Genomic DNA, 25,932 nt, shown 5'->3' with positions numbered 1-25,932 from the left:
CTGGTTTAAAACTGTCATTGGTTTGAGAGCAGTTACAAAGCTGTTAAGAAAAGCAAATCTCTCTTAGAAGTGTCTGCAAAATGCTGGGAGGCTACAAGTATGGTTCATCATAAAATCTGTGGCTGTTGACAGGGGAAGACACTGCTCTCAAAATAAAAGCACAAAAAATTATAATTCAAAGACTTGGAGAAAACACCAATATTTTGTACAAGTCCTAAAATTGCAGCTGTTCCCATTTGGACCATTGGGCTCATCCTAACATTCAGACGGATTTGGACTAATTCTTCAATATTGTGCAGTCCATTTTGCACACTTTGGAATTCCAGACCCTGTATTTTCTTGAATTTCTTTAAAGCATGCCTTAAAAACAGATAAAATTTGCACATTGTAAAGTTAATAGATGAAAATACAATGACTTGCTGTTATGCATGTTTGCTATTTGTACTACTATCATGCAATAACATCACAAAAGTACAAAATGATGCACTTTCCTCAATTTGCAACTATATACAATTTCTAACATAAATACCTATTAAAATAAAAAAATCGCAAAACATGAAAAGATAATTTATGAAAAATCTTGAGTCATCAAAATGGTCATCAACTTTTTGAACTGAACAGACAAACGCAACAGGAAAGTTACCAAAAAAACTGTTTTAGTAAACTTAATATTCTATTAACAAAAACCATTAGCAAAGTTGTTGAACAGTCCATAAAAGAAAACTGCATGTTAATTAGTAACACTTACCTAAAACAAAAAAGGTTTTGAGAACTTTAACCTTCAGTTTACAAAATAAAATTGTCAAACCTCCCAACCTATAATAAAACAAAGAACTGTGGATGTTGGAAATCTGAAACAAAGAAACAAACTTCTGGAGAAACTCAGATCTGGCAGCAGCTGTGGAGAGAAAAGAGTTAATGTTGAATCCAGCACATGAGAAATTTTACAAGAGCATTTCTTAAATCCAAATATATCATCAAACACTCTCTAACTATTATGGATTAACAATATCAAGTTGAAGTTGAGGTTTTTGGGCTAGGCTTTGAAATTTAAAAATAAATCTTTCAAAAACGTGAATTTCAATACGAGAAATTTGACAAGCAAGTTGTGCTTGCTGCTGTTCTAAGATATACATCTTGATTTCTTTCATTTATTTTGAACATTAGTCATTTGTGTCGGATAAAATATAGAAGACTTTTTGCTAGCGTATTTAACAATAAAATGTTTCTGGATAAATTCTAATAGTAAAACATGGTTTTCTTTCTCATGGTGAAAGTGACATAATAAGTAGATCAATAACATTTTTCAGAATAAATGTAGGCATGTAAAGTGTTAAGAGAAAATGACATATTTAAAAGGTCTTGAATTTCAATACAAGTTGTCTTGATCTTTTGCCAAAGCTACAGCAAAAGATGGGGAAATGCACATTGAAATTCAAGGACACAGTATCCACAAAGTACTTGAGCATAATAGTTTGGCTAATGTATTTCTGAATTAGTTTCTTGCAACTATCGCATTCACAAAGACACTGTAAGAGGCAATTCATTTTCACAATTTATTACCAATGCAAAGTAAGAGAGTGTATGCTAATGGAAGTTTCATTTAAAAACCATTGCACCACATAAAGAGAGCTTTACAAAGTCATTGTCAGGTTTTGCAAAGTTTTGGTTCTAAAAATTCAGTAGGTCCCCTTTCACAGAGAAATAAATCCACACAATTTACAATTAGAAATGTAATCACTCACTGTTAAGACATTTTTATGTATCAGACCCAAACAACATAGCGAAACAAACCTACTCATTCACACCAACTTGGCATTTTGGTACATTCGGTAAAATATTTAGGGTGAAATGTTTAAATTTACTGGAAATAATAAAATTAAGTGTAAACCCCCAATCACTAGTTTGCACATAACGGTCAGGGTATGCCAATGTCAATGCAAGTGATTAACAGCACTAAAATTCTGAAAAAAAATCCACATAATATCTACAAAATCTAGTTTAAACTATTTAAATCAGAACTGTACATTAAATTTACAAAAGAAATCGCAGGACAGGAAAAAGTCTTTTAAAAAATTAATCTCTGTATTATTAGAGCTACATAAATACAGACCAAGAATACCACAATGATAAGGTGTTTTGTTACTATAATAGCAGATATTAAAATCCTTCAATATTCTGCATGTTGATACTGATACAAAACCACATTCGGAAATGGCACAGCCAATGTAAATGCAATTTGTTAAGTCCAGTTCCAGTAACTCAGGTAAAAGTAACTGATGTGTAGAAACATGCTGCATGATCCAGTGCAGCCATGCTGGAATTAGCTCAACAACACTTGCAAATCAATATGCAAAAACAACATTGAGTACTTGTCAAATATAGAAGCTGGAGCATGATGCATTTCAGTTAAAGCCCAGGCACTTTAATTTTTGTTAATCATCAGACTTCTGTGTGTTGTTGAGAATCCAGTGGTGGAATAGTCACATCATCAAAGTGGCCTTCATCCCCACTTTCATAGTCACTCATCATGACTTCAGATTCTTCCATCTCACAGCACGCTGAGACATCAGAGCAAGAGGCAGTAGTGGATGTATACACAGACATAGACATGTTATCCATAGTGGGTGGTTCAAAGTCATCATTGTATGTTAAAGAGTAGGATGGGTAGGTTCCCCTGTAATTGCTTCCAGCAGGGACTGCATTCTGAGGTTCTGACAGGTCTGCAGAATAATGGTGATGGGGTAGATATTGATTCATGTTAAAATGCTGTCTATTTAGCGATGCTGAATTCAGACTTCCAGCCATGGGCATGTCCCGGGGTGGCTGTAAGGAATCAAACTCATTGTACTCCGGTGGCAGTGGTGGCAACTCCTCGTGAATTGGAAAATCATCTGGTGGAGGCGGGAAATCACTTTCAATGTCATATCCTCCAGGGTAGTAGTCTGTGTCAATGGCATTAGGATCAGAGTAAAGAGGGGCTGGGTGTTCCACTACCTCATACTGTGGGTACTCCTGGATACCAGGGAGCTGAACATTTGGCATCCAATCAGAAGTGTCCCAGTGATATGCTTTTGCACAGAAAAGGAGAAAAATTAGAATATTTAGTTTTGAACCAGACCTTTAGTATCATACAAAAATCAAGAACAAAATATAATTTATACAGAATTGGTAATTAATGTTAGTGCTGATTGAAGTCTCCAAAGTGCAACAGAACACAGTTGAGATGGCACAACCCATTACAAATGACAGACAAATACATTTTAACCTTGATGCTTTAAAATGACATCAATTGACAGCCAGCACACAACCATAACAAATGTACATGGATTTAAATTAGCGAGCAATGTTATTCTGGTTATATTACAAATACAGTGGCTGCTGTGCTTGGATAGAAAATGCTGGAGTAGGATTTAAAAGGTAAATCTTATTGATTTTCTACAACACACATTAATGACTTAAACCAAACATATGAATAATGGATTAACTTTCTTGCCGCTATGCAAATCAACGTGCAGTGAATGTTAAAGTGAAAGAGGCCCAGTTGTGAGTATGAGAGAATAAAGGCATGCAGACAAAAGTCACCTCTTGGGTTCTTGAGGTCATGACCCGCAAAAGTTTCTTTAGATGGGAAAGAGCAGTAAAGGGAAGAAGAAAACATGAAATATTAAAGCACCAGAATTCTAAAGAAAGGTCTACACAGCATTCCATGTGCTTGCTTGCAACAAACAATTTAATCACCTGCTTGCTACATACGTACACTTTAAAGCAGTTAAGTGCTGTTTACCAGACGTGATGTTTTAAAACCCTTTCACAATAAGATATAGATGGCTGCGAAAATTCCCTAGCTCAATGACAAAATAAATATGACTTTCTCAAACTAAAATGCCTTTCACGTAACTACAGCTGAGACACAAATAAATAGTAGAAAATATCAATGAATTTAACAAAGAAAATACTCCAGGAAAATACCACAACGATCTAATAATGGAACAATCAGTCAAAAGTACTCATTGGACAATTTTCTCTCTAAGTAATAAGTCACCCAACTATTAAAAGAAGGTATTAAGGTTAGGTGGTTAAACAAAATGTTCTGAGCATTCTACTCCGTGACAAAGTTGGACACTTGCACATCATTCATGGAAATAACAGGCGATTCCTGCCAGGACACATTGTTAAACCAAAGAGACTAAACAGTTCTGTCCACAATCATAATTCACAATTTGTGTGGGTTCCACTTCCACCAGAGTTTATTCATGGGGCACTATCTACCCCCAAAATGCTACAGTCAGGTGCAGAACTGACTGCCATGCCAGTGGATTACATCATTTGGCTATTTTCCATGATGCAAGGAAGAAGCAAACATTAGACTAGCTCTTCCTGGTTTATGGGGTGCACAATAAAATTGATCACTAAGACTTGGAAATCTTCAAATTATGGGTTTGTGTGCCACAAATACAATTAGATCATAACCCGCATTCCTCACAATTATACCCAGGAAAAAGACAACTATGCTCGTTTCTCAGTAAAATGTATGCAAAATAATTTTTTGATCTTTTAAAGGAAATAGGGGGGTGAATTGAATGGGAAATGGGGAGTATATCATGCTTACTTCCTCCATCATAAGACTTCAATCTGGCACACATGCCCCCTTACTCCCTCCTGACCCCTGTCCCAGTGAAACATCAGTCTTTAGTCAAATGTCTATTATTAAAATAGTCAATACTGCAGTAATATCTGGGGGTGGCCTTAATCAGAGAGTGGGATTTTCATACCCGAGTGAACAGAAATCCTGCCAGTAATTCTCTCAGCAATGATAGCACATACTGGGCATTGCCATTCTACAAAGAAATCCCAGGAAAAGATACCACTGAAAGTAGAGTAAGGGAGGTCTGGAGCTTTGAGCCCCAGGACTTCAGAAAGAGACTTGGATGTGTGTGGAATTGTGTTCTGGGACTAGGAGAAGTGGGTGGGTACGGGTAGGGAAATGGAGGTGTGGATCACAAAGGATTGGTTCCATCTAGTTGGAGGGATCCCAATGTGAACAGAACATGACTTAAAAAGGTGATACACCCCTTCCTTCCTGCCCATTGACCAGCGGCTTTGGAAGACTGCGTTGGCCTCTTGGTTGACTTTCCCCACCCACCATATTAGGGAAATAGAGGCACAAATAGGGCTCCTAAATGATAACTGGCTGGTCAAGGACATTAACAGGTGTAAGCCTGGGCAAGCTGATGTTTGCCTTACCAACCCACCACATTGTGGGACACGTTGGTGCATAGGAAGGTGGCAGGTCATTTACCATTCCTATTTTATGTGTTTTCCCCACACCAGACCTGCAGATACAGCTGGCAGAGAACTGTAAAATGTCTCAGGATTTATCTCAGCTTTACCTTACAATAGGACTTTGGTCTACCAGAGTTTAAGACAAAATTTTGTGCAGTGTGGAACAAAATAATGGATCCATTCATATTTTAAATGCTTTAGACCCACTGAATGTGCGCGTTTAGGTACACTTTGAACTTGAATATTTAACAGAAGACCAGCATACCTCACTAGGTTTTGGCAACTTATGCTGTTATTGCTCCTCCAAGTCACTGTTTAAAAAAACACCAGATGTCTTAAATGGTTGCTAAGCAATTAGATACTATATTTTCCTGGAGAATACCTGTAATCTATTTTTATAGCATGGTACACAACCCGGAGAGAGATATAACTAACAAAGAGGAGGCAAGCAAATAAAAATGCCAAAGTTATGAGTGAATTTACAACAAACCATATGCTCCTGAACATGCACTGTTCCAAAACCAAGTATGGAACTAGCTCCATTGTGTGAGGACAATCCTATTCTTTTACACTTCTAGATGGAAAAAAGGGAAGAGAAAATATGCTGGATACAGAGGAAAGAAACTCAAGCTGCCATCGTTGTTGTTTGGTGAATGACTTGGGAAAATGTCATGTTTTCTACCAATGCTTACAACTCTTATTGGAAAAAGGAAATTAAAATTCTGGATATATTCATAATTAATGACAGCCAAACCCCTGCTACATGGATAAACAGCACTCTCACTGCATTTACATACGTGTTAAAGACATACAAGAGTTTAATTAACCACAACACACTTATAACTGAGCTTTGTAAAAAAAAATATACCTTCTTTTTCTACCGAGTCAACAACTGCATTGACAAGGTGTATTACAGTCACTATGGAAGCTTGCAGGAGGATTGGGAAGGAGCAGATTGAAATAAATTTACAATTAGTACAAAAATTTAAAATACATTCATATCATTTTTATTCTAGCTGGCTGTTGTTTAGAATACAAATTTACAAACCTACAGCCAAAAATTTATTTTCAGTAACAAGAATATGATTAGAACATAATGAAATCATTAGCAATGCCCAAACATCTGATGGGTTCACCTCAGGTTATGAGGCATTTGGTAATCAGTAGCTGTCCCCATTGGTTCTCTGGCTACTCTTTGATTATGGTTTTGTTAGCGAGATATGTACTTCAGGATTGTTTCTGTAAGCTTCACAGAAAACTCACAAGGAATGCAGTCAAGCACAAAAAAAACAATATTCCCTATTGCCACAAGTGGATATATCAGCTAATTTAAGCTGATGTGCCTTTTTGGTTCGGAGTGAAAGGTGTCTGAGAGTTAAAAGAAATACGAGAAAATATTAATTTCCTGAGGAAAATTTGAGAGAGAGAGATGTTTGTAGTTGTGATGCTTTTTAACACTGTGCCAGTTCTTGTGGTTGCAAAACCCCAAGAACAGAGGTTAGAAAACCATAACATAGATACTGAGAATAACTACATACTTTCAAAAACTAATATCAACGAGGACAGTTTTTTTAAAAACAGGGTTAAATGTCGCTGTTCTTACACGCTGGAGAATTTAATTGCAAAGCACTCCATCTGTGAGCAATTAATACATAGATTGCTATGCAGTTCACCTACAAAGCCCCACGTTGACATTTTCAGGAACATAACTGGAAACAGACTTTCTTGGTGATCACTGCTTACTTTACAAAGATGTTTGTTTCTCAAGTCTAAAGCACTGCATTAAACATAATATGCTACTGAATTCAAAACTACACAACTATTATCTTTGGAATGCACTTCCGGTTTCCTGCTGAAAGACTAGATTAATTCATATTTACTAGCAACTTCACAAAACAGTGAAGAAAGCTATAATGGAATCCTCGATAAAGATAAAGGAAAATAATCAACGAGTAACTATGGAAAGTCTTTACCGATGAAAGTGATTAGATGGAGCAAAACAAATACATTTCAAAAACATTCATGCAAGAAACTTGCCAAATTTCCCTATAAAGTTACAAAAATATTTGTAATTTTTAGTTGGTAGCATTCTCAACTATTACGGATTCAAAGAACAAAAATATTGCAAATTGACAAGGAAAACAAAACTAAATTAAAATCATGAAAAATAGTCTAATTTTGCCACACCATGTATTGAAATGCTCAGATCTTCTACCATTGCCAATTTGATTTATCATTGAGTTCAATTCAACAGACAACGGAATACCAATTTCAAAAAGGTGCTGAAGATATTCGAAGTATTTTAAAGATTGATCTCACTCTGCAAAATCTAGTTTATGTTAAATATTAACGTAACACTTGGGATTTACTTGTAGTTTATTTCAATGTTTTGTGGTGAACAAACAGACAAGAGATTTTCTATGTCTATAGAACAACAAAACGTAGAAGTAACACGGTATTTGGCCCATCATGTCTACTCCAAAATATAACAAAATCAAAAGGTTGATCCGATAATCCTCAACTCCATTTTCCTGCCTTTGACCTAGAACCCGTGATGCCTTACTGATTAAAGGCTGATATCAGCTCGGATAATACTTCATGACTCAACCTCAACAACCTTCTATGGAAAGAATTCCACAGACCGGCTACCCTCAGAAAAAAATTACCCCTCATCTCTACCTTAAATGGTCGACCCATTACACTGTGATTACACTTTGATTCTAGACTCTCCCAAACAAGGAAACATCCCCTCTGTATCAACCATATCAAACCCCCTAAGAACTTTACATGATTCAATAAGGTCACTTCTCATTCTTCTGAACTCCAATGAGTTCAAGAGCAATGTGCTCAAGCTCTCACCACCAGAAAACTCCCCAATGACTAGAATCAGCTAAATGAACCTTGTCTGGATTGTCTTCAATGCCAGTATATCTTTCCTTAGACAAAGGGACCAAAACTGTTCACAGAATTCACAATGTGGTCTAACTCATGCCTTGTACAGTTTTAGCAAGACTTCTCTACTTTTATATTTAATTACTTTTGAAATAACGGTTACCAAAACATTTTGTTCTCCATATTATCTGCTGAACTTGGATACTAGCTTCTGTGATTCATACATGAACATTCCTGAATCTATGCTCGTGCTTTCTGCAGTCTTTCACCATTTTAATAATATTCCTGTTCCTCTATTGTTCCTGTCAAAGTGCATGACCTCTCATTCTCTAACACAATATTCCATCTACCAAACCTTTGCCCATTCACTTAGCCTGCCTTCTTCTGTAGACACTGTGTTATCCTTACTCTTGCCTCGCCACCTATTTTTCGGACATCTGCAAACTTGACAACAGTTATTCTCTTTGGTCATCCCAGTCATTATTATATATAAATAATAGTAGCCCCCAGCACTGATACCTGTGGAACTTCACAAGCTGACATCATGAATCTGCCCCTTCATACAACTGTTTTCTATTAGTTAGCCAATCCTCTATCCATGCCAATATACTATCCTGTACATGTGTTCTTATCTTAAGAAGTCATGTATGTGGCACTTTATTGAATGCCTTTTGGAATCTGTGGCATTCCTTACCACAGAGGACTGTCAAGGATGGGTCATTTATAAATTCAAGGCAGAGATAAATAAATGTTTCATCAGTAAGAGAATTGAGTGATATGGGGTAAAGCAGGCAACAGGAGTTTTAACTGCCAGAACCTTGTTGAATGATGGAGTTGGCTAAATGGACTGAATAGCCTACTTCTAGTCACATAAGTCTTATGGTCTTGAGTAGCAGTGAGCATAATTCTTTTCTTAATGGCTAATGAAAAGTGGTTCCCTAGTCTGCAGGTGCTGACTCAATTTTGCGAAATTAATTCCAACTAATATAAAGCAGGAATTATTTTGCCAGCTCATGGTTCTAGCTTGACAGATCACAGAACTTAGACATTGAGAGTGAGGAATCTCAGCACAGTAATGGAAAAAATGTTGTTCCAGTGTTTTACAGAACCAGGAATGGTCTGAGGAAGAGGAGCAGGACACAGAAATCTGAGAGCTAAAGTCCAGCGTTTACATGCAAATAGAAAGTCAAACTGTTAAGACACCTTTCTTTAAACTGGACAGTAGCTTAAGCTTGCATGAAGGATATTTAAATACATTACTACGTTAAATATTACTTATGTAAATCTGGGTAAAAAAGCTGCATGTAATTCCTTGAGTAATATTTCAAAACCTGAAACATTAGTTAAATCACTTACAGTTAATATGGCAAGGCAGGCAATGTATTGCAGCTGTACCATGTGGGAGCTGGTGGATACCACTGTGATTTATAGCAACCACATTGTATAAAGTGCCTGCAGCTCAAGAAATGTTGGTTCAGAGTTGATAAACTGGAAGCCCCAGCTTCAGCTTCTACAAATCATTACATTGCAAAGTATAGGACTGAGGGGACATGTTTTGGAATAGTCAGTGCCTGGATTGGTTTGGATACTGGATTGCTAGGTGAGATTGCTTAAGAATCCAAGAATTAGTTAACACTTAAGAATTTAGAAGCACCTTTTAACAGCTGTGAATGTTATGTGGAAGAACAGGGAGAAAGGATCCTACTGGACGTTGGCAGTGATATTGGACTGGTTACTGAAGTCTGCAATTCAGTAGAGACTACTCAGTAAAGTACAACCATGCTGTGGAATTTGTAGCCATATCAACAATTGAAGTAGGGACATTATTTCTGTAGTTTAGTTTATTAGTTGCCTACTGAACAGCACTTAAGAGTTATAAAGCATGGAAATAGACACTTCGGTCCAACTAGTCCATGCAAACCATCTTCTCAAGCTAAACTGATCTCACTGGTCTGCATTTGGCCCTCATCTCTCCAAATCTTCCCTATTCAGGTAGTCATGCACATGTCTTTTAAATATTGTAACTGTCCCAGCAATCCACCACTTCCTCTGGCAGTTCACTCCACAAACAAGCCACCCTGTGTAAAAAAGTTGGCCCTCATCTCCTTTTTAAAATCTTTCTCCTCTCACCTTAAAAAATGCCCTCTAATTTTAAACTTCCCTACCCTAGGGAAAAAGACCCTTGCTATTCACACTTTGTCTATGCCCCTCATGATTGTATAAATCTCTCGAAGATCACCCCTTAACCTCCTATGCTCCAGTGAAAAAAGTCTCAGCCTATCTAGTCTATTTTTATAGCTCAAACCCTTCATTCCCAGCAACATCTTGGTTAATCTTTTCTGAACCCTCTCTAACTTAACAACATCTTTCCTATTACAGGTTGATCAGAACTGCACACAGTGCTCCAGAAGAGACATCACCAGCATCTTGCACAACCTCAACATGATACTGCAAATCATATACTCAAAATGTCTGAGCAATGAAGGCAAGCGTGCTAAATTCCTTTTTAACCACCATGTCTACCTGTGATGCAGGTTTCAAAGAATTATGTACCTGAACACCTAGATCTCTCGCTCTACAACACTACCCAAGGCCCTACCATTAATTGTCTAATTCCTGTCCTTGGAGAAAGAGAGGTCTGCAGATGCTAGAGATCAGAGTCAAGAGTGTGGTGCTGGAAAATCAGACATTCCTGATGAAGGGCTTATGCCTAAAACATCGATTCTCCTGCTCCTCAGATGCTGCCTGATCTGCTGCGCTTTTCCAGCTCCACACTCTCAACTAATTCCTGCCCCTGTTGGTTTTACCAAAATTCACTACTTCGTATTTATCTAAATGAAACTCCACCTGCTTGCTCCTCAGCCCATTTACCCAATTGATCAAGAAATCTTTGCAATCTTAGATAATCTTCTTCACTGACCACTATACCACCAAGTTTGGTTTCATTTGCAAACTTACTAACCATACCTCCGAATTTCTTATTGAAACTGTTTCTATGAATAACAACCAAAAGTGGACCAAGATTGATCCCTGTGCATTACCACTGGTCACAGAGGTCTGGTCTAAAAAACAACTCTCCACCACCATCCTCTGTCTCCTACCATCAAGCCAATTTTTATTTCCCATTAACAATTTCACCCTGACTTCCACGTAATCTAACTTTACTAATTAGTCTACCATGTGGAACCTTGTCAAAGGCTTTACTAAAATCCATGTTAACTAGGTCTACTGCTCTGCCCTAATCTTTTTGGGTACTTCCTCAAATAACTCAATTGAGCTGGAGGCATGATTTCCCATTCACAAACCATGCTGACTATCCTTAATCAGTCCTTGCCTCTCAAAAAGCAAGTAAATCCTATCTCAATTACAGCCAAATATGTACTCACCACCAATGTCAGACTCAAGGTCTATTTTGTTCCCAGGCTTCTCCTTACAGTCTTTCTTAAATAAAGGCACAACATTAACCACTCTCCAAACCTCTGGCACCTCATCCATGTTTATCAATGTTACAGATATTTCTGATAGGGGCCTTGCAATTTTTTCTAACTACCCACAATGCCCTGGCATACACTTGATTAGGTCCCGGAGATTTATGATTAGATTAGATTAGTTTCCTACAGTTTGGAAACAGACCCTTTGACCCAACCAGTCCGCACTGACACTCCGAAAAGTAACTCACCCAGACCCACTTCCCTCTGACAAATGCAGCTCACACTGGGCAATTTACCATGGCCAATTCACCTGACCTCCACATCTTTGGACTGTGGGAGGAAGCTGGAGCACCCAGAGGAAACCCACGCAGACACAGGGAGAATATCCACTCAGATAGACACAGTCGCCAGAGACTAGAATTGAACCATATCCACCTTCGGGTTTTCTAAGACCTCCATCATTTCCTCGTTTGTAGTGTGAACGATTTTCAAAATATCAATATATTATTTCAGAGTTCTCTAGCCTCCATTTCTTTCTCCACAGTAAAAACTGATGTGAAACATTCATTTAATCCTGAGATTCAATGCATTGATGACCTTGTTAACCTTTAAGGGGATGTATTCTCTCGAGGTGCTCTTTTACTCTTAACATATTTGCAGAATCTCTTTGGATAATCCTTAAGTTTATCTGCAAAGGTATTGCACATCCCCTTTATACTCACCTGGATTTCCTTAAGAATGCCCCTACACTCTTTATACTCAAGAGATTCATTTGATCCCAGTTGTCTATATCTAATATATGATTCTTCCTTATTCTTGACTAGAGCCTCAATATTGTTATTCATCCATTATTCCCTAATCTTACCAGCCTTACCCTTCACTCTAACAGGAATGTAATGTTGCTGAACTCTAGTTATCACACTTTGAAAGCCTCCCACTAGTCAGTCATCCTGTGAACAATCTACTCCAATAAACTTTTGAAAATCTTGTCTCATGCCATTAACATTTGCCTTATTCCCAACTCAGAACTTAAACCTTTATGGAAGGCTTATCCTTTTCCAAAAACTTTTTTAGAATTATGATCACTAGTTCCAAACAGCTCCCCGACTAGCACTTCTGTCACTTGCCTTGCTTTATTTTCCAAGAGGTGGTCAAGTTTTGCTCCTTTTCTAGTAGGTAAATGTATGTATTAATAAAGGAAATTTTCTTGAACACATTTAACAAATTCCTCATCATCCAAGCCTTTAACATTATGGCAGTCCAAGACAATGTTGGAAAATTAAAATCTCCTACTATTACGATGCTATTATTGGGACATATATAGAACATAGAACATAGAACATAGAAGAATACAGCGCAGTACAGGCCCTTCAGCCCTCGATGTTGCGCCGATCAAAGCCCACCTAACCTACACTAACCCACTATCCTCCATATACCTATCCAATGCCCGCTTAAATACCCATAAAGAGGGAGAGTCCACTACTGCTACTGGCAGGGCATTCCATGAACTTACGACTCGCTGAGTGAAGAACCTACCCCTAACATCAGTCCTATATCTACCCCCCCTTAATTTAAAGCTATGCCCCCTTGTAATAGCTGACTCCATACGTGGAAAAAGGTTCTCAATGTCAACCCTATCTAACCCCCTAATCATCTTGTACACCTCTATCAAATCACCCCTAAACCTTCTTTTCTCCAATGAAAACAACCCCAAGTGCCTCAGCCTTTCCTCATAGGATTTTCCTACCATACCAGGCAACATCCTGGTAAACTTCCTCTGCACCCGTTCCAGTGCCTCCACATCCTTCCTATAGTATGGCGACCAAAACTGCACACAATATTCCAGATGCGGCCGCACCAGAGTCTTATACTCCGGAACTCAATTCCTCTACCAATAAAAGCCAGTACGCCATATGCCTTCTTCACTGCACTATTTACCTGGGTGGCAACTTTCAGAGATCTGTGTACATGGACACCAAGATCCCTCTGCTCTTCCACACTACCAAGTAGTCTACCATTAGCCCAGTAATCCATCTTTTTATTACTCTTACCAAAGTGAATCACTTCACACTTAGCTACATTGAACTCCATTTGCCACCTTTCTGCCCAGCTCTGCAGCTTCTCTATATCCCGCTGTAACCTGCCATATCCTTCCTCACTGTCTACAACTCCTCCGACTTTCGTATCATCCGCAAACTTGCTCACCCAACCTTCTAACCCTTCCTCCAGGTCATTTATAAAAATGACAAACAGCAATGGTCCCAAAACAGATCCTTGCGGAACACCACTAGTGACGGCACTCCAAGATGAACCTTTGCCATCAACTACTACCCTCTGTCTTCTTCCAGAGAGCCAATTCCTAATCCAAACCTCCAACTCACCCTCAATGCCATATCTCTGTATTTTCTGCAGTAGCCTACCATGGGGGACCTTATCAAACGCCTTACTAAAATCCATATATACCACATCTACCGCTTTCCCCTCATCTAACTCCTTAGTCACCTTCTCAAAGAATTCAATAAGGTTTGTGAGGCACGACCTGCCCTTCACAAAACCATGCTGACTATCCTTGATCACATCATTCTTATCCAGATGTGCATAAATCCTATCCCTTACAATTCTCTCTAAGACTTTGCCCACAACAGAAGTGAGACTCACTGGCCTATAGTTACTAGGATTATCCCTACTCCCCTTCTTGAACAAGGGAACCACGTTTGCTAGCCTCCAGTCCTCTGGCACTACTCCTGTCGACAAAGAGGACACAAAAATCAAGGCCAATGGCTCTGCAATCTCCTCCCTTGCTTCCCAGAGAATCCTTGGATAAATGCCATCAGGCCCAGGGGACTTGTCTATTTTCACCCTTGCCAGAATTTCCAACACCTCTTCTCTACATATCTCAAAGCCATCCATTCTACTTATTCGTGCCTCAGTATTCATATCGACAACAACGTCCTGTTCCTGAGTGAATACTGACGAAAAGTATTCATTCAGCGCCTCCCCAATCTCTTCAGCCTCCACACGCAACTTCCCATTACTATCCTTGATTGGACCTATTCCTTCCCTAGTCATTCTTTTATTCCTAACATACCTATAGAAAGCCTTAGGGTTTTCCCTAATCCTACCAACTAAGGACCTTTCATGTCCCCTCCTTGCTGCTCTTAGCTCTCTCTTCAGGTCCTTCCGGGCTACCTTATAACTCTCAATTGCCCCTATTGAACCTTCACGCCTCATCTTTACAAAGGCCGCCCTCTTCCATTTAACAAGGGATTCCAACTCCTTATTAAACCACGGCTCCCTCACACGACCCTTTCCTCCCTGCCTGATAGGTACGTACTTATCAAGGACACTCAATAGTTGCTCCTTGAACAAGTTCCACATATCAATTACGCTCTTGCCTTGGAATCTACTTTTCCAATCCACACCTCCTAAGTCATGCCTCAACGCATCATAATTTCCCTGCCCCCAGCTATAACTCTTGCCCTGTAGTACACACTTATCCCTCTCCATCACTAGAGTAAAAATCACCGAATTGTGGTCACTGTCCCCAAAGTGCTCACCTACCTCTAGTTCTAATACCTGGCCTGGTTCGTTACCCAGAACCAAATCCAGTATGGCCTCACCTCTTGTTGGCTTATCTACATATTGTGTCAGGAAACTCTCCTGCACACATTGCACAAACACTGACCCATCTAACGAACTTGAGCTATGGCTTTCCCAATCAATATCAGGAAAGTTAAAGTCTCCCATAACAATCACCCTATTACTGTCACTCTTCTCCTGAATCATCTTCGCAATCCTTTCTTCAACGATTCTCGGACTATTAGGAGGTCTGTAAAAGACTCCTAACAGGGTGACCTCACCTCTCCTATTCCTAACCTCAACCCAAACTACCTCAGATGGCAAATCTTCGTCCATCTTCCTTTCCACCGCTGTAATACTATCTTTGACAAGCAAAGCCACACCCCCCCCTAATATCTGAGATCTCTCTATATATCTGCTCCTCAATTTCCCTCTGACTATGGGAGAGCCGATCGTATAATCCCGTTAAGGCCATCTTCCCTTTATTTCTAGTTTCTATCCATATTGTTTCATTGGACACCGTTTCATAAATATCTTCTAATGAGTGTGATTTTAATTTGTTCAAATCTTTAAAACATGAAATCTTGCGCAGTTCCTTTAAGATGGTCATTGAGATTTCAAAAATATTTATGAGGATCATGCCAAAGATAATCTCTGTAACTACTTGAACCACAAGAAAATTAGCATCAGTTACAGCTGATAGTGAGTTAAAAGCCTGACTGAAACTTTAGTGTGGGGGAAATGGTTGTAAATGGAATACTGACATCGTGGTGAAAGAGGAAGTTAAATCTATGGGAAAAAGGCGGCTATATTGTTGGGAAAGAATTTGCTTGAAACATGCTGGAAGCAATATCCTAGCTATAGAAAATGCTTTACACTAAACAGAGAGGGAGAGGTTTACTGAGAAGGATCAAAACAATAAAACATAGTAACAGGGATAAAGATAACTAGAGTGCAAATGAATGGGGCAGTGTCATACAAATAAAGATGGAATACAAAAGTGTGGTGACAAAACAAAAGGTTTCATAACCAACGGCTTGCAACATTTATATTAAGATTAAAGAATCAATAGCTCAAATAGAAATAAATGGGTTTATACAGCTTTTACTGAAATGTGGTTGCAAAAGAACAGAATAATTAAGGATATTTAAGGCACAGATTTTAAATATGTATGTTTTATTAGTCTTCACAGTTGAAAACACAGAAAGCACCTGAGAAAGGGTAGACTCAATGGGAAAAAGGGAGGGAGAAATTTAAAACAATCACTATTTCTAGAGGACAGAAAAGTAAAAATACTGAAATCAAAGGCTGACGAGTCCTTTGGACCTGGTGGCCTACATCAGAGGTTTCAAAAGAAGTGGCTGCAAAGGTAATGGATGCATTGGTTGTAATTATTTAAGGTTTCCTAACGCTACAAACATTCTAATGCTTTCCTGGTCAGTCTCTTGTCTCGCTCTATCATGTACTGTAAGGTTATTGAAAAATCATTCTCCTGATTCCTGTCTTACTTGCATCCCATTTTGTCTATCATGACTCAAGCCAGTGTTTCCAAAATTTTCTCTCCACAACCCCATTTTGAACCTTAAAAATTATTGTGGTCCCTGGGTGACAATTGAGAGAATGGAGTTCAGATATTATCATATGGTCACAACACCCCATCAGCCCCTGCTGCCTCAGACATGCAACCCCATTCATATTTTCCAAAAATGGTGTGTCAGAAATGTGCTGCAAGATTCCCATTTTAACTAATTATGGACAGTTTCAGTTTTGCTCCTACTTTACACTTGAAGCAACAAGTTGTGTCTAATTGAGCATTAATTGGCCAGTTCCACAGAAAGACTTTTCAGAGCAAAGTCCTTTGAGATAACATTCAGGATATCCACAAGCCAGCCTTTTGTCACCTGGCTCACCATGGAGACATGTAGCACATCTCTAGCCTTATTTATGAGATCCATAGGGCCTCAACAATTTCCCTACAAAGCACCAGGGATTCAGTCACCTACACTGAACACACTAAACACAAGACTTACCACCATGGATATAGTTTACATTTTCAAACTTGAATTGTCTCTCTATGGATTCAGTAGTTGAAAACTTTTTAAGGGAAATATTGCCCAGCAATATTCAGCCTCTTGTACTTCATTCAAGTGGCTCTAATTCATGTGCAATTTAACAGTGGCCACTGGCAGGTCATCCAACTGTGGAGACTATCACAGCTGTGCCTACACTGTTCCCGCTCTCGCCTTGTGCGCACATTCATACTAGCAGCAAATGTACAAACACGAGGGAAATATGAAGCAAATGTTTCTCCAAACAACTTTTGCCCCCCAATCCAAATCTGCAAGTGCGTCAGTACCAGAGTCAAGTTTGCCAAGCCCAAGTATAAAACAACATTAGACTCTAACTTTACCTCTGAAGAGAAGCTCTACAAACTCAGCTTATGATGAATAGCTCAGAACCGGGACTGTCCAGCTCAGCTTTTTTTTTTTTTTAGGTGTTCACTGTGGTCATCAAGGAGAAAATTTTCTGAAATATTAGATTTTAAAAATAGAACTTGAAACTGAACCATGTCATAGCACTACCACAACTGCAGTTATTGTTTGGAGCCCCACCCTTGTCCTATTGGTCACTCCAATTCCCCACCAAGAACAGGTCTTTAGCTGGATGCTGACAAGACAAGCAGCAAGATGTTCAGCATCTGCAAAGCGCAAGCTCCCTGCGAAGATGTAACAGCCGCCACAACGCATGGATAACATTGTCAGTGTGGCCCCAGGTCCAATTTCCAGCTAGCCTCGGACATGTTGGCATGAAAAATGCCTTCAAGTTTATTTCTGAGCCTCTAAAATTGATTTCAAATGGAATATAGTGATAAATGTCTTCACTTGGAAGGACCTTGTGAGATCCTCTGAAGAAATCATGGTAGCTGGTAAGGAAAAATACTCAAAATAAAAAAATCGAACCATCTTTGCGCATTACAATCCATCTAAACCCAGCACGACAAGATGACAGCTCACTTAAAAGAAAATTAGATGGCATTTAAAATGGGCCACCAAATCACTATTGCAGAAGTCAATCTCCAAACCATAAGCTTTGACAAATATAGAGCTGATTCAAAATTCTTGATTTTGATCACTGCCATGTAGATGGATCAGTTTATATTCTTGAACTAAGCCTGCAACTTAGAGAAATGTCTTCTGGCATAGGAATGATAGGCCAAATGGCCTCCTTCTGTGCACGTATCATTCTGACTCAGAACTTTGTATATGGGCCTTATGAAATCACAATTCTGATATTGCAAACCTAACACACTCTCAAAGTGTTGTCACATCAAGCACTCAAAATAATGTTCTCCAAATTATACATAACTTCACGTGTGAAGTTAGCAATTAGTATCAAAGCAGGATACTGCAGCTTCACCTAAAAAGTTCATTCATAGAACTTTTACAGGTCACTGATTAGTTTTAGAGCTAATTTTGGAAGTTCCATCTTCCCTCTTTAGTGTGCTTCTTTGCATCATTAACTGCTGTCACGTTTGCAGCTTTTATACCAATAAAGCACAATAACCCAAGGTTGACCTCACATAAAATGACAGACAACCCCATCAATGGATTGCAACTTTGTTAATATTCTCAGTTCACTAACACAAATTGAAGAAAAAATTTAGAGAACAGTGTTAAATGTGTCATGACTGCATTACACAGCATTTTATTTTGAATAGATCTATATGGACATGCTACAACAATACCTCTAAGGGAGGTGGGACACTGTCACTGTGCTACAAGATATTCAAGAGCTTACATCATTGTGATTATTAAATAACGTTTGCTAATATTAGCAGTCAAGAATTAGCGACTCCTACGAGCCATATTATATTAAATCAGATAACTACAATATTTTTAAAACTACTGCTTTCATTGGAAATCTTTAGTTAACAATGAAAATATCAATATCAGGGAATTGCATTTCTCTCATGAACTTCCTCCATTAGTGCAAACTTGCAACCGAATACTCATTAAATTCGTTCCTACTGAGACCTAACCCAGATGGGAGATAAAAACTTCAGTGAAATTTACCAATAGCCACTTAAACATACTATAGAAATCTACTGAAATCCAAAAATTAAGATGAAGCTGGAATCACTTCATATGTATGATGTACATTCAATATGCAATACTCAAGATTTTTAGAGGGCTTTTTGTTAGTAATAATATAAACAGCCAATGAAACATCAGCTATTAATTGCAGGAAATGCATGTGTCTTCAGATAATTGTCAAGAACTGACAAAAAAAAGCATTGAATTCCAGTAAATCTTTAGTTTCCTCTAAAAAAGATGCACGGCTAACAGTTTGATATCTGAAAATTCTTACCATTGTCATCACATGATTCAGATTGGAAAGAGCTAAGGGACTGCACTTCTGAGATGCTTCCTCGGGTGTTAAAAGGATGACAAGCACTGTCCTCAAGAGGCTTCTTTGATAGACAGGGATCGAGATCCACCACTTTAGCTATTAGGTAGACAAAATCAATGTGAATTTTTTATTAAAAGTCTGAAAATCAAAATAAGACACTTGCGGTTTCAGCAGCTGCAATATACAAAGCTAGTATATGAAACAGATTTAAAGTGTGCACGTTCAGAGGCAAGAGAGTTTGAAGAAGTCAAAGTTCGTTCAGTGGTTAACACTGCTGCCTCACAGCGCCAGGGACCCCGGTTCGATTCCGGCCTCAGGCGACTGTGGAGTTTGCACATTGTCCCTATGTCTGCGTGGGTTTCTTCTGGGTGCTCCAGTTTCCTCCCACATTCCAAAGATGTGCAGGTCAGCTGAATTGGTCATGCTAAATTGCCCATAGTGTTAGGTGAATTAGTCAGAGGTAAATTAGGGTAAATTAAAGTAAAAGCACTTTTGTCAGGTTTTTAAACCGTCAGTGGCTAGCTAATGTTTCCGAATTCAATGGCTGCTTGATTAGCAAAAAGAATATTTAATGGGTGCATGTCATAAAGCTACTTTTAAAGTAACTGGCCTTTTTGAGCTGCTGATATTACTATCAATTGAACAGTTAAGTGAGTTAGATCATAATTTCACATACTATTTGCAACCAATATTACTTTAAAAATATTCTCAATAAAAGGAAAAGAGCAGAGAGATAAGTGGAAAGTTTTATTTTTAATTCGTTTATGGGATAGGGGGTTTGCGAGGTGGGCCAGCATTTGTTGCTCATCAGTAATTGCTCTGGAGAAGGAGGTAATGCATGACCCTCTTGAACTACTATACACCTTGGTGCATAGAGAAGCCCATAACACTGTTAGGAAGAGAGTTCCAGGATTTTCACCAGCGACAGTGAAGAAATAAACACTAAGTCACTTGATAAGGCTCCTCACGGTAGGCTATTGCACAAAATATGGAGGCATGGGACTGATGGTGATTTAGTGGTTTGGATCAGAAATCAGCTAGCTGAAAGACAGAGGGTGGAGGTTGATGGGAAATGTTCAACCTGGAGTTCTATTACTTGTGGTGTACTACAAGGATCCATTTTGGGTCCACTGCTGTTTGTCATTTATAAAAATGACCTGGATGAGGGCGCGGAAGGATGAATGAGCAAATTTGCAGATGACACAAAGGTTGGTAGAGTTGTGGATAGTGCTGAAGGATGTGGTAGGTTACAGAGGGACATGGATAAGCTGTATAGCTGTGCTGAGAGGTGGCAAATGGAGTGAAATGCAGAAAAGTGTGAGGTGATTCACTTTGGAGGGAGCAACAGGAATGCAGAGTACTGGGCGAATGGTAAGATCCTTGGCAGTGTAGATGAGCAGAGGGATCTGTGTCCATATACATAGATCCCTCAAAGTTACCACCCAAGTTGATAGGGTTAAGAAGGCATACAGTGTGTTAGCTTTTATTAGTAGAGGGATCGAATTTCAGAACCATGAGGTCATGCTGCAGCTGTACAAAACTCTGGTACAGCTGCACTTGGAGTATTGCGTACACAGTTCTGGTCACCGCATTCCAGGAAGGATGTGGAAGCTTTGGAAAGAGTTCAGAGGAGATTTACGAGGATGTTGCCTCGTATGGAGGGAAGGTCTTACGAGGAAAGACTGAGGGACTTGAGGCTGTTTTTGTTAAAGAGAAGTGGTTGAGAGGTGATTTAATTGAGACATATAAGATAATCAGCGGGTTAGAGAGGGTGGGTGGACAGTGAGAGCCTTCTTCCTTGGATGGTGATGGCTAGCATGAGGGGGCATGGCTTTAAATTGAGGGTTGATAGATATAGGACAGATGTCAGAGGTAGTTTCTCTACTCAGTAGTGGGCGCATGGAAAGCACTGCCTGCAACAGTAGCAGACTTGCCAACTTTAAGGGCATTTAGATGGTCATTGGATAGACATATGGATGATAATGGAATAGTGTAGGTTAGATGGGCTTCAGATTGGTTTCACAGCTCAGCACAACACCGAGGGCTGAAGGGCCTGTACTGCACTGTAATATTTTGTGTTCTATAGAACCAAATCCAGGACAATTAGATAAAAGCCAAAAACCTGCAAGTGTTGGAAATCAGAAATAAAAACAAATTGCTGGAAAAGCTCAGCAGGTCTGGCAGCATCTGTGGAGAGAAAGAAAGTTGGAAGGAAGAATCACTGGACTCAAAACGTTAACTCTGATTTCTCTCCACAGATGCTGCCAGACCCGCTGAGCTTTTCCAGCATTTTCTGTTTGCATATCCAGGACAATTAGTGGTAATTAGATGGGCAATATATGCTGGCCCCGACAGCAATGCGCACAGCCAGAAAAAAAGATCATTCCGAGTCAGAATGTGGTATGGTTCTGGAGGGGAACTTGCAGGTGGTTGTGCTCCCTATCCATTGTCCTTATCCTTCCAAATGATAGAGGTTGCAGATTTGGAAGGGAAGCAGCCTTGGTGAGTTGCTGCAGTGCCTCTTGCTACATGGTACATTCTGCTACCACACGGCACTGGGGTGAAGAGAAAGTGAATGTTGAAGCTGGAAGACATGATGCCAATCAAGTGGGTTGCTTTCTCCTCGAAGGTGTCCAGTTTCTAAAGTGTTACTGGACCTGCACCCAACCAGAGAAGATTATTTCACTACACTCCTGTCTTGTAGCTGGTGGGCAGGCATTTGGGAAACAGCAAGACTGTTATTAGTCACAGAATTCCTGGCTTCTTGAAGTTACAGTAGGCTGGTCCAGTTCAGTTTCTGGTTAGTGGTAACCCTCCCAGCAAAAGTCTCACTTCCTGACTTCCCTGAACTTTCCATCATCTACAGGGCACAAGTCAGAAATACTCCCTATTTGTCTGGATAAACGCCTACTTGATTGCCACCATATTCACAAACATTTACTTTCTGCATCACAGGGATGTAGAAGCAGCAGCACATACCATCAACAAGAAGCAGTGGAGAAATGCACCAAGACTCCTTAGACAGCATGCTCCAAACTACGACCACTTAGAAGGACAAGGCAATAGATACATGGAAACACTTTCCACCTGTAAGTTCCTCTCCAAGGTACTCTCAATCTTGATTTGGAAACGTATTGCAGTTCCTTCTGTTTACTGGGTCAACATCCTGGAACTCCTTCCATTATGGTGGCAGCAACTCAAAGCAGCAGCTCACCAATGCCTTCTCAAGGGCAATTAGAGAGGGTATTAAATATGGGGAAGGAATATGTTTGCACTTATGTCAATTCCCTGAGGGTAGATATAACCACTCTGTCAGTGAAGAAAGCCTTGCAGCTGGCCACACAAATGACAGTCTGTGGCACTGGCTTCTGGCTCGATGGCACCATCTCCCATTCTCTGATGTGAGGGAAATGCCCATGAAACTCAGATTTTAGTCCTGTCTGGGTGCATTCTGTCACAACCGATATCGCCACCTTAATCAATGACAAAAAGCCAACTCTACTTAACATGACGCTATCCACATGCCCACTGAAGTAATTTCCCATGGATACTGTACAATCTTTACTGTTGATAGCATCACTCAGCTTGCATTCCTTATTTACTGCCTAAAACAGCTGCCATCAGCCCAAAACTTGCAATACAAATGCATTATCAGAATTCTGCAAACAGAAAGGGATGACAGCAGTTCACCTTCTTGATAAAAGCAAATTACTGTAATTGCCAGAAATCTGAAAAAAAAACACAGAACATGCTGGAGAAACTCAGCAAGACTGGCAGCATCTGTGGACAGGGAAACAGAGTTAATGGTTACAGTCCAATATGACTCTTCTTCAGAACTGTTGACTGTTTTTCTTTCCACAGCATCTGCTTATCTTGTCTGGGAATGCTGCGGCAACTGCTGAAAGGGAAAGCAATGGCTGATTTACAAACAATGAATCATAATGATAATATTAAAATTCTTACCATCATAATCATAGTCCCAACTAGGCTTTTGTATGGAATCACAGTCTGAAGGAGAGTTGGATGGAGGTGGTGGAGGTAGGTTTGGAGCAACACTACATACAGCCACTGTTTTCCGGTGGCCATGTGTAGAGTCGGGATTGAATGTGCTGAATTCTGGATGTTCTGGTATAGCAGACCCTTCGAAAGAATTTCGATCGAGATTATTTCTCGAGTCACTTGGAATACTAGGGGTATAAGAGATTGGACGAACAGGCACCTGAGGTGGAATATCTGAATATATGGTTTTGTTACTTTTAGAGTCAAAGTAGTTCTTTTGCAAAAAAGTTGTAGCTCCAAGCCGTTTTTCACTGGTATCTTTACGTTGTTTCCTTTTACAGATCTTCTTACGAAAGACGACAAAAACTAAAACCATGATGAATATGGAAGCAACAAAGACTATGATTCCAATGACTTCTTCGAGCCCAATGTTCCAGGGAGTTGATACATATTTGTTAACAACAGTATCATCACAGAGTTTTCCAACAAAGCCATGGGTACAGTTGCAAGTAAAGGACCCATACGTGTTTTCACATTTTCCTTCATTAAGACATGGATTTTCATGACATTCATCTATATCAGCCAGGCATCTAGGGCAACAACAAGGCAAAGGAAAAGCTTAATTCCTTGGAAGAAAAATATTTTTAAAAATTACCTAAATCTACAGTTATACAAAACACATACCTTTTTCCTTGGTAACCTTGCTCACACTCGCATACAGGCCCATCAAGGCTATCGATACATCTCCCATTATTTTTGCATGGATTATCTTTGCAGTATGGGCCCAACTGACACCTAAAAATCAATACAGATTAAATAACTAAATTGTTTTATTTCATTGGAATTATTTCAATGTTGCAACTGATCAATTTTAAGTTTTGTGGCCAGACTGAAACCCAGAGATGATAAAATACAACTTTGGTAGGGGATAAAAACAGTTGGTGGATGATTAGCTTCCTATTATGCGCTTGGCTGATCTCCTTTGCATTGAAAATTGAGCCTCCATCAAAGTGACATTTATCCTCTGTGAACAAGAACTACTTGAGCAGATCACAATCTCACTGTTCAATCAAGAACAAAGAGACTGACCTCTGCGCATTCCTTGAGGCAACACTAAATGAAGGACAAATTTAACAAATGTGGCTGGGTTGAGTCAAAGAGAGTTGGGATGGATTGGGACAGCATGGGCAGAATTTCCTCCAGTGGGAAAGAGCAGCCCCCACTTCCCTGCTTGACAGCAGCCCTTACAGTCAAACAGCTGATCTGAATGCACATTTTACCTCCAAAATTGCCTGCTGCATTTAAAAGAGGCTGAGGTGGAGCTACAGTCCAGGTGGCTCTCAATGGGCTACAAAATGGACAGGAAAGTGGTGGGAAGGCCAATTATTATTTTTCAGGCTCCCCAACTGCTTTCAAACACACCGGCAGAGGGCTGTAAAATCCAGTCCTGAATACGTGAAAGCTTTACCGTATTCAAACAACCCCTAAAATTCTGTTATCATTGCACCATCTTGAAAGTAAACAGACATAATTGTTTAAAATGTGAAAAATATATGCTTTCAATATCAGTAGTGTATTTCAAACTTAGTGCATGTCAGCAAATTTAGGAAAAGATGGACAAAGTTTTATTGTTTCTGATGATACTTTATCTAAGTTAATTAAAATTCTGTCCAGCATGTGTCAAAAAAAAACTAACCTTGGTCCTTTATACTGTCCTCTACATTGACAGATATAATCATCATTCATTGGAATGCAAGTACCACCATACAGGCATGGGTTAGAGGCACAAGGGCTAACGGCAATCTCACAATGAATACCACTGAACAGAGAAGTACATTTACAAAAGTAACCTGCAAAAATAAAAAAAAGACAAAATTGAGCGACTAAAGGCAATTAAGGAATTTTTAAAAATCAATAGCGAAATTGCAAAACAAGAAACGCAGTATTTAGAATATACATGCACGGAAAACGAATAATTTCAACAGCATGGCATGCTTTTTCTTTTAATCAGCAATCATACTGAGATAGTTACCGATCTCTACCACCTAAACATCTGGCCACACAAGTAAATGAACTTTTAAGTATTCTATCACTTTAGGTAAAACTAGGTGTGTCCTAGATAAGTATGTACCTGTCAGGCAGGGAGGAAGCTGTAGAGCGCGGAAGCCATGGTTTACGGAGGAAGTGGAATCTCTGGTCAAGAGGAAGAAGGCTTATGTTAAGATGAGATGTGATGGCTCAATTAGGGTGCTTGAGGGTTACAAAGTAGCCAGGAAAGACCTAAAGAGAGAGCTCAGAAAAGCTAGGAGACATGAGAAGCTGTTGGCGGATAGGA

The 25,932-nt window shown here is 39.3% G+C and overlaps 1 protein-coding gene across 6 annotated transcripts in view; it reads right to left on the bottom strand.

Annotated features, from left to right (window-relative positions):
- Positions 1-1,542: 1,542 nt before the first annotated feature.
- Positions 1,543-25,932, bottom strand: part of fat1a (FAT atypical cadherin 1a) — a 204,062-nt gene continuing 179,672 nt past the window's right edge. For 3 of the 6 annotated variants that reach the window (XM_072570435.1, XM_072570445.1, XM_072570416.1), the window contains 7 exons: positions 25,294-25,447; positions 24,282-24,392; positions 23,562-24,187; positions 19,557-19,694; positions 6,155-6,214; positions 3,586-3,621; positions 1,543-3,071 (listed from right to left, as the gene is read on the bottom strand). In XM_072570435.1, coding sequence (XP_072426536.1) covers positions 2,443-3,071; positions 3,586-3,621; positions 6,155-6,214; positions 19,557-19,694; positions 23,562-24,187; positions 24,282-24,392; positions 25,294-25,447 — 1,754 coding nt within the window. In that variant the 3' untranslated portion in view covers positions 1,543-2,442. The remainder of the gene's footprint in view (positions 3,072-3,585; positions 3,622-6,154; positions 6,215-19,556; positions 19,695-23,561; positions 24,188-24,281; positions 24,393-25,293; positions 25,448-25,932) is intronic. The other 3 variants (XM_072570425.1, XM_072570456.1, XM_072570466.1) reach the window with 3 other exon arrangements.

This window comes from Chiloscyllium punctatum, chromosome 1, assembly GCF_047496795.1.
Source record: "Chiloscyllium punctatum isolate Juve2018m chromosome 1, sChiPun1.3, whole genome shotgun sequence".
Taxonomy (NCBI): domain Eukaryota; kingdom Metazoa; phylum Chordata; class Chondrichthyes; order Orectolobiformes; family Hemiscylliidae; genus Chiloscyllium; species Chiloscyllium punctatum.
The sequence above is the reverse complement of the archived record's forward strand: the minus strand, read 5'-3'. Positions and strand labels throughout refer to the sequence as shown.